Source organism: Populus alba, chromosome 11, assembly GCF_005239225.2.
Source record: "Populus alba chromosome 11, ASM523922v2, whole genome shotgun sequence".
NCBI classification, from domain to species: domain Eukaryota; kingdom Viridiplantae; phylum Streptophyta; class Magnoliopsida; order Malpighiales; family Salicaceae; genus Populus; species Populus alba.
The window spans coordinates 9,995,762-10,010,502 of record NC_133294.1 but is presented as its reverse complement, the minus strand read 5'-3'; the positions used below and the strand labels follow the sequence as shown (position 1 = coordinate 10,010,502).

The window sequence follows — 14,741 nt, the reverse complement described above, 5'->3', positions numbered from 1 at the left end:
GAGATGGTTATTTTCTTATCAAGACTCCGTGATTTTCTTGCCTGTCAAATGAAAATTAAAAAACAAGGTTCTATTATTCAATGCTGCAGGCCATTTTAGTGGTTTTGTCGTCGATGAAAGTGGACATTTGAAGGTTCAACATGTTTATTGATCAATGATTATTAAATGACATAATAAAAACAAAAAAAAAAAATATATATCAATTAATGCAGCACGCTAAGTGCTAACTAAAGATGAGTTTATATTTTCAATGCTTAAATTAAGCTCTTAGAAAACGTAGAAGATGGAGTTGTCAGGCATGAGTTCATGCATATTCTGCCCACTTCTCTTGCTAATAATTCAACTCTCGTTTTCCTTTTCATTACATGAAGGAAACGAGACAGATAGACTTTCTTTGCTAGCTTTTGAGGCTCAAATTACTGATCCCCTGGATGCACTGAGCTCATGAAATGTATCCACACACTTCTGCAAGTGGTCAGGTGTCATATGTGGACATCGACATCAGAGAATCGTAGAGCTCAACCTGCAGTCTTCCCAACTGATGGTCAGCCTGTCTCCCCATATTGGCAACTTGAGTTTTCTCAGGGTACTTAACCTGGAAGGCAACTACTTCAGTCGTGATATTCCTCGAGAACTAGGCCGGTTGTTTCGACTACAGAGGTTGGTGCTCGGAAACAACACATTCAGCGGTGAAATTCCAGTCAACATTTCGAGTTGCTCGAATCTTCTTGTCCTTCATCTAGGGAGCAATAATCTTACAGGTAAAATTCCTGCACAGCTGGGATCATTATCAAAGTTGCATGGGGGCATTTGTTCTCCGAGCTAACTATTAGAAAATAATATAAATCATGTCCTGAAAACTTCATCTAACAACTTAAATTATTAGGTTAAGATGGTAGTGTGACAATCACAAGATTGCAGTTTTAGAAGCTTTTGATTCTCCGATTTTCACGTTGTTAAGTAATACTTCCAGCAACCTTGCTGCTGTTTCCTCACACTGATGGCTTCTCAGAAATTCCAAAAGAGCCTCTATGGCAACACTCTCAGCCATAGCTTCAGCACTTGTTCCATCGTCACTTTCTAACACCAAAAGAGCATTCAGTGCACCAACCACCGTGCTTTCCAAACTAGAACGGAGCAACCTTACCAAGACAGCTAAACTGCAAGATGTTAGCCAAAACAGAAGCAGCAGATTCCCACAAGGCATGAGGAAGAGAAGGATCAGCTTGCAATTTAACTTTGGACAACTCACTCACACCACCCTCCTTTGCAATTTCATTTGGCCATATTAGTGCAATGCTAACAAGAGTCTTTACAGCTCTCTGCTGCAAGATGTGTATACCAGAACTGAGAACCCGTATAAGAGGACCAATTACTTGCTGTGTCACTGGATCCTTCTGAAGATGTTCTTCCATGAGCAGATGTGACAGAAGCTCAGCAGCCAGCTGTTGCACTGCTGGAGCCTGAGAATCAAGCAATGGGATGAGTGGCTCGATAGTTTGGTGAGAGGTGAGGTTATAATCTGCAAGGCACTGTGGATGTTCCAGAATATTAACTAACCTGCAAAGCACTATGTTGTCCATCAGGCCCAAATTCTGGTCTTGTCAGCAGCAGGAAAAGGGGCCCAACAACTTTTGCAGCAGACGGCCCCTTGGCAATGCTGGCATTATTGGTCAATATTCTGAGCAATTCAGCAAATGCAGAAAATCATGTATAATAATCATTATGCACTTAGCTGTTGTGGTAGGGAGGGATCCTATGCTATGAGTATATATGTATGGTACGGTGTGTAGCTTTACTGCTATGTGTAATCATGTATAATAATCATGCACTTGCTCTATGCAGTTTTTGTTTCCGTGCTCCAACATAATGTTTTTAATAAATTAATTTTATTATTTTAAATTATTATTTTTTTTAGTATTTTTAATTTGTTATATATATATATAAGTCTAGTCATCTTGATTTCAAATCATATTCTCCCAAGTATACTACATTTAATTTTGTCTTTGATTTTAAGTAGTTATAAGATATATATATATTTTTTTCTTATTCTTTAAATTAAAACCTTAAAATCTGCATTATAAAGAATTTATTATTGTGTGGTGAGGATGTGTCAAAGCTAGAAATAATATATATATTTCCTACGGGAAAAAAAAAGTGAGGCACTTAATTCAAGCAAAGAGAAAGCAGTTAAATATCAAGGTCAAGATTATAGTGGGAAGTTTGTGAGCAAGTCATTAACTCAAGCTAAAAATAATAAAATTTCCTAGACAAACATTTGTCAATGCAAGCAAAGAGAAAGCAGTTTAATAAGTGGGAAGTATGTGAGCCTGAGGCGTGTAAAGATTAATTTCTTTGTTTGCTATAAAATATTTTTTTTTTTAAAAAATAGTTTTTATTGAAAATATATTTATGTAAGTGAAATTTTTTTTTAATATTTGATAGTGTTATAGAAATAAGTTGAAAAATATTTTTTTAATATTTGACTATATCATAGAAAATAAACAGGATAAAAAATTATTAAAGTTTAATTTTTCTTCTTTCAAGTTTATTAAAAGAATGGAAATCATATCTGATAGATAAAGAAATTAAAAGATGTTAAAATTAAAAAAAAATCTAATTTTATAAATTATTTCAAATAAAATAAATTACAATAAAAAAGGAACCAAAACTAATAAATCAAAAAATTAATTAAGAAAAGAATAAGAGAAAAAAAATAACAATAAAAAAATAAGAACTAAAACTAATATAAAAATCAAATTTTAAGGGATAAAATTAAAAAAAAAAATCAAAACAAAATATATAGCAATCAAAATATTAAAAACTAAATTTAACATAATCAATGAATAACAAAATATTTTTTAATTTTTTACAATTTTTTAAAAGTATTTTACACCCCAAATAAAAAAATAGTATTTTTCTAAAAACCAAACTAAAATTTTTTCAGACTAAAAATTGGTTTTTAGTAATCAATTCTTGTAATAATAAATAAATACAAAAAAACCTGAAAAATAAGTTTCTAGAAAGTATGTAACAAAAGATATAATTTCTCTTTTCCTAGGAAAGAAAACTTGTCGCCAAACATGAGCATCAACTTAGTGTGTGTTTTAGAATTTTTGTTTGTTTTTGTGTTTTAAAAGTATTTTAAAAAAATTATTTTTTTTTTATTTTTTTACTTTAAATTAATATTTTTTTGGTATTTTCATATTATTTTGATGTGCTAATATGAAAAATAATTTTAAAAAATAAAAAAAAATATTATTTTAATATATTTCTAAATAAAAAAATATTTTAAAAAATAATTATAATTATATTTTCAAACATGTTATGAGATATGAAGTTAAAAATTTTTTTTAGCTATAATTCCCTTAAAACACAAACCTCATTTATTGGTTTTTTTTTTTTTTTGAATCACACACAAAAAAACAGGGCCACGTCTCGATTCATACACCACCTCTTTAATTTATCGAACACGACAACTTACTTAAGTGCAATCATAGAGACCAGAGCTTGGAGAAAGAGAAATAGAACGGATGCAATACAATAAATTTAAACAAACATGATTCATGGATTTAGATTTTTGTTTTCTTTTTTGCATTTTGCATAGTGAATTAGTTTGTATTTGATATTTTAATATAAAATATTATTTTTTAAACATGACGGGTGATCAGTCCAACTCAAGGTTTGAATTATAAATTTTAATTGGATCATCGAATATCTCTAGTCAACCTAATTTATTTTTGTAAAGCACAAGAACACCATTTTTGTTAGAAAAATAAATAATAAATGAATTATAATTAAAATTTTGACCGGGTTTTATCAAGCTAACTCAAGTTTTTTACCGAGCCACATAGGTTTTTTTTCTTCTTTTATTTTTTTTAAAACCTGATTCGGTTTCAATCCTGAGTTGACTTGGTCTCAGGTCAACCCGATGGGCCGGGTTTTAAAACTATAATGCATAGTACTTTTTAAAAGTGTTTTTTACTAGAAAATGTATTAAAATAATATTTTTTTAATTTGTATTTATTTTTTATATCAGTATATTAAAATCATAAAAAATAATAAAAAATATATTAATATTTTTATAAAAATATAATATTTTTTTAAAACTAAATATATTCCAAACACGGCAATTTGATCAATTTCGTTTACTGTTACTCCAAAATTAATTAGGTCGGATTAAAAGCATTCCTTCGGATAAAAGAAAGAAAGAAAAAGTTAAACCACAATTACTAATATTCTTTATGTCATTCTGTGCGTGTTCATGATGAAAAGAATGAACTAGAGTAATGGTATTTAAGCATGCAAGTTTATCAATCTTTGCTTTAAAGTTAACCTAGATACGTGAATGCTTGTGCTCTTTTAAATTTTTAATTCTGATTGGTGGGTTTGATCCTATCATCCTCTCGTTATTACTGTACAATGAGGTATTATTTGATATGTTGGATAAAAATCGATTAAACATAAGGTATTATTTGATATATTTAAAATGAAGAATAATATTTCTAGAAATTATTATTCAAATTTCAGTTCAAACCAATAATTAACTAGTTGAAAAACAAAGAATGAAGACAGTGTAGTTGCCTTAACTTCTTTTTTTTCTCTTGATTTTCTCTTTTCTTCTGTTAAAAAAAATGCTACTTTTCTATGAGACAATGAATTATCTCTTTTCTTAATTAATATTATATTTCTACCATCACATAATGCAAGAACACGTACAACAGTCATTCATTATCAAGAGTCCGTGAATTTCTTGCCTGTAAAATGAAAATTCAAAAACAAGGTGCTATTCAATGCTACAAGTCATTTCAGTGGTCTTATCGTCGATGAAAGTGGAAATTTGAAGATACAACATGTTCAACGATTAATGATTACCAAATGACATATTATCTGACGAGATGCTTTGCTGTGTTTGCAGTGATGTCCAAAGAGGTTTTCCCTCTCAATATTCTACGGTTTTTCTTGAAAATATTTTTTATTTAAAAATATATTAAAATATCTTTTTAGATTTTGTTTTAATTTTCAAACATTATATTAAAATTATTAAAAAACACGAAAAGAACATTAAATTAAATTATTTAAAAAAAAAATCAATTAATGCAGCTCACAAATGCTAAGTGCTAACCAAAGATGTGTATATATTTTCAATGCTTAAATTAAGCTCTGAGAAAACGTAGAAGATGGAGTTATCAGGCACGAGTTCATGCATATTCTGCCCGCTTCTCTTGCTAATAATTCAACTCTCGTTTTCCTTTTCATTACATGAAGGAAATGAGACAGATAGACTTTCTTTGCTAGCTTTTAAGGCTCAAATTACTGATCCCCTGGATGCACTGAGCTCATGGAATGTATCCACACACTTCTGCAAGTGGTCAGGTGTCATATGTGGACACCGACATCAGAGAATCGTAGAGCTCAAACTGCAGTCTTCCCAACTGATGGGCAGCCTGTCTCCCCATATTGGCAACTTGAGTTTTCTCAGGGTACTTAACCTGGAAGGCAACTACTTCAGTCGTGATATTCCTCGAGAACTAGGCCGGTTGTTTCGACTACAGAGGTTGGTGCTCGGAAACAACACATTCAGCGGTGAAATTCCAGTCAACATTTCGAGTTGCTCGAATCTTCTTGTCCTTCATCTAGGGAGCAATAATCTTACAGGTAAAATTCCTGCACAGCTGGGATCATTATCAAAGTTGGGGTCATTTGTTCTCCAAGGTAACAATCTAGTTGGTGATATACCATCTTCTTTTGGAAACCTGTCCTCCGTTCAGAACTTCTTCTGGACGAAAAATTATTTGCGAGGAGGTATTCCAGACAGTCTTGGAAATTTGAAAAGATTAAAATACTTTGCAGTTGCTGAAAATGATCTCAGTGGTACGATCCCTTCCTCCATATGCAATATCTCTTCTCTTGCCTATGTCTCTCTAGGACAGAACCAACTTCATGGGAGTCTTCCTCCTGATCTAGGCCTAAATCTTCCAAATCTCGCATACCTTGTCATCAACTTCAACCATTTGAACGGACCAATTCCAGCAACGCTGTCCAATGCCTCGAAAATTTTTCTTGTTGACCTTTCATATAACAACTTAACTGGGAAAATACCCGATTTAGCAAGCTTGCCTGATCTACAGAAGCTGTTAGTTCACCACAATGATCTCGGAAACGGTGAGGAAGATGACTTGAGTTTTCTCTATACCTTGGCAAACAGCACCAATTTGGAATCATTGGAAATAAATGATAACAATTTCGGAGGAGTGCTGCCCGAAATAGTGAGTAACTTCTCAACAAATCTCAAGGGAATAACATTTGGAAGGAATCAAATACATGGAAGCATTCCAACTGAGATTGGAAACCTCATTAGCCTGGATACTTTGAGTTTCGAGACAAATCAATTGCATGGCATTATACCAAGTTCTGTTGGTAAATTACAAAATTTAGCTGCTCTCTATCTTAATGAAAACAAAATCTCAGGAAGTATTCCATCTTCTTTGGGAAATGTTACCTCGTTGATCGAAGTTAGTTTCGCACAAAACAATTTACAAGGAACTATCCCGGCAAGTCTTGGAAATTGGCACAAGTTGTTGATCTTGGATCTCTCTCAAAACAATCTGAGCGGTCCCATACCAAAAGAAGTACTTGGTATTTCATCCTTGTCAGTGTTGTTATACCTACATGATAATCAGTTGACAGGCTCCCTTCCATCGGAAGTGGGTCAGTTGGTGAATCTTGGATTTCTGAGGGTTTCCAAAAACAGGTTATCGGGTGAAATTCCAAAAAGTCTTGACAGTTGTAAGAGTTTAGAAGCTTTGGATTTGGGGGGTAACTTTTTTGAAGGGCCTGTTCCTGATTTGAGCTCTTTGCGAGCACTTCAGATGCTTCTTCTCTCGTACAACAACTTGAGTGGCCAGATTCCCCAGTTCTTGAAAGACTTAAAGTTGCTGGAGACTTTGGATTTGTCATATAATGACTTTGAAGGTGAGGTTCCTGAACAAGGAGTCTTTGAGAATACAAGTAGGATTTCCATTCAGGGAAACAAGAAGCTCTGTGGAGGAATACCTCAGCTTGATCTGCCCAAATGCACATCTAACGAACCAGCAAGGCCAAAATCTCATACCAAGCTGATATTGATCATTGCAATTCCCTGTGGCTTTCTTGCTATAGTCTTGATGACCTCTTTCCTGCTTTTCTACTCGAGAAAAACGAAAGATGAGCCTGCTTCTGGCCCTTCATGGGAGAGCTCATTTCAGAGACTAACCTACCAAGACCTCCTGCAAGCAACTGACGGGTTCTCCTCGTCCAATTTAGTTGGTGCAGGTGCTTTTGGGTCAGTGTACAGAGGAACTCTCACATCAGATGGAGCAGTTGTTGCAGTGAAAGTATTGAACCTTCTACGTAAAGGAGCTTCCAAAAGTTTTATGGCAGAATGTGCAGCCTTGATAAACATCAGGCACCGAAATCTTGTCAAGGTAATAACTGCTTGTTCCAGTAATGATTTTCAAGGAAATGACTTCAAAGCTCTAGTTTATGAGTTCATGGTCAATGGGAGTCTAGAAGAATGGCTGCATCCAGTCCATATATCTGAAGTCACACCCGAGAGAAGAAATTTGGATCTCGTTCAGAGATTGAACATTGCAATTGATGTGGCTAGTGCGCTTGACTATTTGCACAACCACTGCCAAGTTCCTGTTGTTCACTGCGATCTGAAGCCCAGCAATGTTCTCCTTGGTGATGACATGACTGCTTGTGTTGGAGACTTTGGATTAGCAAGGTTCCTTCCAGAAGCCTCCAATCAATTACCTGCACATGAGAGCAGTTCTGTCGGCTTAAAAGGCACAATCGGTTATGCAGCCCCAGGTAACATCAGAAAACTTCCATGTTGATCATGGTTATCCCTACAAAAGAAATGCACATTTTATTATCCTAAAATATTTTTGGAAAGCTGTAAAACTACAGTCCTTTATATTCCCATCTGCTGATGAATTTTGAATATCAAGATTGACCAGCTATGTCGTTAATGTTAAGCAACAGCCTCCAAGGTCATGAGCAACGTAATTTCTAACCTTTGTATATGAATAACAGAGTACGGTATGGGAAGTGAAGTGTCAACTTACGGAGATGTGTACAGCTATGGCATCCTGCTGCTGGAGATGTTTACAGGAAGGAGACCGACAGATGGCATGTTTAAAGACGGGCACAACCTTCACAATTACGCTAAAATGGTGCTGCCTGACAACGTGTTGGAGTTTGTGGATCCAACACTGAGAGAACACGAAGAAATGAACCATATTGATGATCGTCACAAAGTTATGGAATGTATGGTTTCAATTATCAAGGCAGGACTTGCTTGTTCTGCAGAATTGCCAGGAGAGAGGATGGGCATTGCCAACGTTGTGGTTGAATTGCATCGAATCAGGAAAATGCTTCTTGGAATCAAGACGAGAGAGAGAGGTGAAATCATTCCCTCATCCATAGGTAGAGACTAGTTGTTGACATTTAGAAGAAAGATTATCAATGATAATGATTATCCATTAATTGCCTTTTAAGTTTACTAATGATCTGTTGTGTGATGCAGATTCCTGAGGTGATCACAGTGGCAACAAAGACTTTATACTGTTTGTGAGCTGTGCTGCTCTGGAATCAACATATGTTGTTGAAGTATTAGAATTTCCAAGACTTACTTACTGTTTAGTGGATTACTTGTTCTGTTAATAATGTCCTAGTTTGTAGGGCAATCAATTGCAATTTGATTTAGTCTTATATCACGTACACGATCTTAGAAGTAGAATACGTGAAGTTTGTTTTCTGTTATATTTCCTTTCTCTGTAACAGGCTATAGAGCCAATACTTATGCAATCAATAATACTATCTTGGAAGCCACCAAAAACCTGTAACTTAATTCCGAGATCCAACATGTATTAGAAATGAAAACTTGTAATTATATATATTGATATGCAATAACCATCCTCAGTTCTCACCGATTTTTGCTTACTTCTTCCAATCCAAGAGAAGAATTTCATCTGGGCTTTGTGTTAATACCTCCCATCGCATTCATCTCCTCCTCTCACTCCTTATATCTTCACTTTCTTTCCCCGCAATTTCCTCTTCGTCCTTCGGATGAGCAATCACACTCTTCTACTTCGACCATCTGCACAGGTCAGGCTACGGAGATTTCTGGAAGAAGACAATAAAGCATTTGCTATTTCTTTCATAATGATCGAACGACAACATATCTAAAATATGTTCATATCCGAAACCAGAACAGTTACTATTATTATTATTTTCATCTCGGTTTGACAAGCACGTTACTATGGGTAACAAAAATTACAAAGAAAACTCGTATGTTTGTTCTTGTGGTTCGGCCCAGAAATTATAGGAAACTCGGATTACAAAAGAATACGTTTGAAAAAATTGCTATCTTACGGCTCTTGGAAAACAACTACAAAAATCAGATCCTCTGGCAAACTATTTACACTGGAATGGGGATAGGTAACCGAATTGATCATATTTTCTCCCTAAAATCTCAATTTGTGCCGAATGATTGTTTCGTCTTTAACATCTGTTACTTGTTAGACCACTGGAATTCAATTTCCAAATTCCTCGAGGGTCCACTTTTGCTTTCTGGCATCAGAGTGTATTCCCCAGCTACTGCTCCTAGCATTACAACCCGATCGATCTGGATTGTTACTTTTCCGAAAGAACTCTGTTGTTGGATCAAAAGAGACAGGTTAAATGACAATGTGAAGAAAAAATCTCTGATAAAATGTGGATAAACATCAAAACAACCTTTTTTTTATTTGTTTTCTCACGGAAAAAAATAAATTCAGTTCCATTAATTACCTTCCCCATTTTGCTCTTATTTTTGCAAGAGATATGAAGCTTTTGGCCTTTTGGAGGACTCTCAAAGGACCATGAAAAGCTCTCATCAAACTCCGGATTAGGACCAGTTGATACAACCTGAAAAGTTCACAAATATTTTTCATTTTGAGAGGTTGAAATAGCAATTTCTAGGGAAAAAAAGTAGGGAAAGCAATGGTGAGAGGAAATTCTCTTTTGAACAGGAGAATAGGGAGTTGGACATCAAAAGATGGCTGGAATAGATGAATTGGATAATCCATTGATGTAAATTACCTTTTATTTATTTTATTTTTCCTTAAAAATAAATGATGATTGGAGATACAAACATCATAAAAAATAAACAAGATGATGTATAGACGTATCTTACCTTTGTTTGCCTGGGTGGTGTATTTCCAAGGGTAAGCTTGCAATAAACACTTGGGTTCCCCACCGACTGCTTCATATTGTTTCCACGCTTGATAATAACCACCAATGTCCCTGGCAAACACTGCAGCAGAAATTCAGCCTTCTCCTGAAATCGGGGTGGGCCAGACTGAATCAAGTATTGCAACAAGGGGATTGCATCTGCAGCAGCAATGGATTGAGCTCTGGAAACTTCAGCTGGGCATGCTGACCAAGCTTGCCTAAGAAGAAACAGTGCATCCAAGGCAGCTTCTTGAGATGCTTCTGATCCTGTCTTGAGAGATGTAACCAAATGGGGTATACTGAGCGTTGCAGGCTCGGTGGCTCTCAACCTTGGGAAGTTGCTAAAAAGGGCATTTAGAGATTTGAGATACTCCTCATTAACAGTCCCAGTGGCCCATAAATCCTTTTCGATAGCAGCTGCACGACCAAACAGAATGATAAGCTGAGCGTGAAAGAAAATTGAAAAAACACCCTGGCAGAAAACTCATAGCATTTTAATAGGAAAGTACAATACACCTAATCCTGAAGTCAATGAGTAAAATAATTTCCAAATACTGATGAACGTAGCCACTGGCCAGGGTTGCTCCACTGCTCAACTGTCTATCATGTCTTTCAAGAAAAGAGCAATAAAAGGCCATGTAGCTTGAATAAAGAAATGGACAGCGAAAAATTTTCACTAACGCACAAAGGCCACTGTTCATCCCCTCTATTTCAACATGGCTTCAAGTAATAATCAGAATATTACTATTATTTTGCCCAATGGTATAGAGAATAGTAAGCAGTTTCACACTCTGATTCAACTTTACATGTGATCCGTCATCTGTTAAGAGTTTGAGAAGTTAGCTCACATTTAGATGTCTGCTTTATTTCACCGTGAGTTAAAATCTGAACTAGCAAGCAAGCAACTCATTCGGTCCAATTAGATCCCATACCATTTCTATCCAAATCTGCCTCAACTTACATTTTACTGGTAAGATCTATTTCATTTTGGTCTCCTTCAATTAACCTCTGAACTTAGCATGAAAGAAAATCATATTTCTCGGAGATTATGTTTAACTAAATGTTAGAAGAACATTCCAAACTACAAACCACTGCATAAAACCACAAAGAAAAATGTCATCGTAAGAAGATTAGGCGTGTTCTCCTCAAATCTGCCAAGAGTAGACAAACTGTGCACAGGGAGAAGAGAAGCTAACCTGTTATGGCTCTGACTGTTTCACTGGACGCATACTCTTGAATGGTGTGATTGGAGAAAAGAAGTTTAACAAACATTGCAGCCTGGACAGATGTATCTGGATCACTTCAACCGATTAGATCCAATACAACTTGAACACCGCCAGCCTCTGCAACAGCTCTTTTATTAGATCGGCTATACATGACCAGGTTTTGCAAAGCACATATTGCTACTACTTTCATTTCTTCTGTTGGTTGCTCTTCAAGGACATTGACCAGAGCACGACAAGCTGAAACAACATCGGTGCTTCGAGCCAGGCCCTCATTCTGGAATAGATCGCCAAGTGCCAAAGTGGCCAGTAATCTTGCCTGTTGTGCTTGAGTTTGGGGATCTAAAAGGTATTGTGACAATGGCAAGATTGCAGTTTTAGTAGCTTTTGATTCTCTGATTTTCACATTGTTAAGTAATACTTCCAGCAACCTTGCTGCTGTTTCCTCACACTGATGGCTTCTCAGAAGTTCCAAAAGAGCCTCTATGGCACCAATCTCAGCCATAGCTTCAGCACTTGTTCCATCGTCACTTTCTAACACCAAAAGAGCATTCAGCGCACCAACCACCGTGCTTTCCAAACCAGAACGGAGCAACCTTACCAAGACAGCTACAGGCACTTCCAAATAAAATTCAGAACTAAACTGCAAGATGTTAGCCAAAACAGAAGCAGCAGATTCCCACACGGCATGAGGAAGAGAAGGATCAGCTTGCAATATAACTTTGGACAGCTCACTCACACCACCCTCCTTTGCAATTTCATTTGGCCATGTTAGTGCAATGCTAACAAGAGCCTTTACAGCTCTCTGCTGCAAGATGTGTATACCAGAACTGAGAACCCGTATAAGAGGACCAATTACTTGCTGTGTCACTGGATCCTTCTGAAGATGTTCTTCCATGAGCAGATGTGACAGAAGCTCAGCAGCCAGCTGCTGCACTGCTGGAGCCTGAGAATCAAGCAACGGGATGAGTGGCTCGATAGTTTGGTGAGAGGTGAGGTTATAATCTGCACGGCACTGTGGATGTTCCAGAATATTAACTAGAACCTGCAAAGCACTATGTTGTCCATCAGGCCCAAATTCTGGTCTTGTCAGCAGCAGGAAAAGGGGCCCAACAACTTTTGCAGCAGACGACCCCTTGGCAATGCTGGCATTATTGGTCAATATTCTGAGCAATTCAGCAAATGCAGAAAATCATGTATAATAATCATTATGCACTTAGCTGTTGTGGTGGGGAGGGATCCTATGCTATGAGTATATATGTATGGTACGGTGTGTAGCTTTACTGCTATGTGTAATCATGTATAATAACCATGCACTTGCTCTATGCAGTTTTTGTTTCCGTGCTCCAACATAATGTTTTTAATAAATTAATTTTATTATTTTAAATTATTTTTTTTAGTATTTTTAATTTGTTTTAATTTGTTAATATAAAAAATAAATTTAAATATATATATATATATATATATATATATATATATATATATATATATATATATATATATATATATATATATATAAGTCTAGTAATCTTGATTTCAAATCATATTCTCCCAAGTATACTACATTTAATTTTGTCTTTGATTTTAAGTAGTTATAAGATATCTTTTTTTCTTATTCTTTAAATTAAAACCATAAAATCTGCATTATAAAGAATTTATTATTGTGTAGTGAGGATGTGTCAAAGCTAGAAATAATATATATTTCCTACGAAAAAAAAAAAGAAAAAAGTTAGGCACTTAGTTCAAGCAAAGAGAAAGCAGTTAAATATCAAGGTCAAGATTATAGTGGGAAGTTTGTGAGCAAGTCATTAACTCAAGCTAAAAATAATAAAATTTCCTAGACAAACATTAGTCAATGCAAGCAAAGAGAAAGCAGTTTAATAAGTGGGAAGTATGTGAGCCTGAGGCGTGTAAAGATTAATTTCTTTATTTGCTATAAAATAATTTTTTTTTAAAATAGTTTTTATTGAAAATATATTTATGTAAGTGAATTGTTATTTTTTTAAAAAAATTTGGTAGTATTATGAAAAATAAATAGAAAAATATTTTCTAGTATTTAACTATATTATAAAAAATAAACAGGAAAATAACTTATTAAATGTTTTTTTCTTTCAAGTTTATTAAAATAATGAGAATCAATTATTATAGATGAAAAAGTTAAAACATGATGAAATTAAAAAAATATATAATTTTATAAATTATTTTAAATAAAATAAATTATAATCAAAAGAAAAATAAAAAGAGTTAAAACTGATAAATAAAAAAATTAATTAAGAAAAAAATAAAAGGAAAAAAAATAAGAACCAAAGCTAATATAAAAATTAAAATTTAAAGAATAAAATAAAAACAATAAAAAAATAATAAATCAAATCAAAATATTAAAAACTAAATTTAACATAATCAATTAATAACAAGACATTTTTAAATTTTTCATAATTTATAAAAAAGTATTTTATACTACAAATAAAAGAATAATATTTTTCTAAAAAACCAACCAAATTTTACTTAGACTAAAAATTATTTTTTATTAATTAATTTTTATAATAATAAATAAACATAAAGAAACCTGGAAAATAACTTTCAAGAAAGCAATTTACACAAAACAAAAGGACATAATTTCTCTTTTCCCAGGAAAGAAAACTTGTGGCCAAACATGAGCATCAACTTAGTCTGTTTAGCTTATTTATTTTTGTATTTTAAAAATTTTATTGAAATAATTTAAATTTTTTTATATTTTTATTTTTTTCAAATTAATTATTATTTTTTTCAAATCATTTTGATACAATGATATCAAAAATAATTTTTTTAAAAATAAAAAAATATTTTAATATATTTTTAAATAAAAAATATTTTAAAAAATAATTATAATTATATTTTCAAACAAACAAAACGGAAAAGGTTAATAGATATAATTCTTTAGAAAAAACAAACAACATTTATTTATTTATTTTTGGTTTTTTGAATCACACAAAAAACGGGACCACGTCTCGATTCAGACACCACCTCTTTAATTTATCAAACACGACAACTTGCTAAGTGCAATCATAGAGACCACAGCTTGGAGAAAGAAAAATGGAACGGATGCAATAAATTTAAACAACCATGATTCATGGATATAGATTTTTCTTTTCTTTTTTGCATTTTGCATAGTGAATTAGTTTGTATTTTATAATTTAATACAAAATATTATTTTTAAACATGAGTGGTATTCAACCAACACAAAGTTTGGGTCATGAATTTTAATTGGATCATCAAATC

At 33.8% G+C, this 14,741-nt stretch overlaps 1 protein-coding gene and 1 pseudogene across 2 annotated transcripts; one reads left to right on the top strand and one right to left on the bottom strand.

Moving 5' to 3' along the window:
- Positions 1–5,118: 5,118 nt before the first annotated feature.
- LOC118058334 (putative receptor-like protein kinase At3g47110) lies at positions 5,119–9,098 on the top strand. 2 transcript variants are annotated; one of them, XM_035071043.2, is made up of 3 exons: positions 5,119–7,854; positions 8,080–8,448; positions 8,573–9,098. In XM_035071043.2, exons 1-3 carry the CDS (start codon positions 5,181–5,183, stop codon positions 8,578–8,580), a joined length of 3,051 nt encoding a protein of 1,016 aa, XP_034926934.1. In that variant the 5' UTR covers positions 5,119–5,180; the 3' UTR covers positions 8,581–9,098. The 2 variants fall into 2 exon arrangements, with proteins under 2 accessions (XP_034926934.1, XP_034926933.1); XM_035071042.2 differs by having other exon boundaries at positions 8,080–8,472.
- Positions 9,099–9,244: 146 nt separating this feature from the next.
- Positions 9,245–12,641, bottom strand: LOC118058329 (protein CELLULOSE SYNTHASE INTERACTIVE 1-like; annotated as a pseudogene).
- Positions 12,642–14,741: the final 2,100 nt, after the last annotated feature.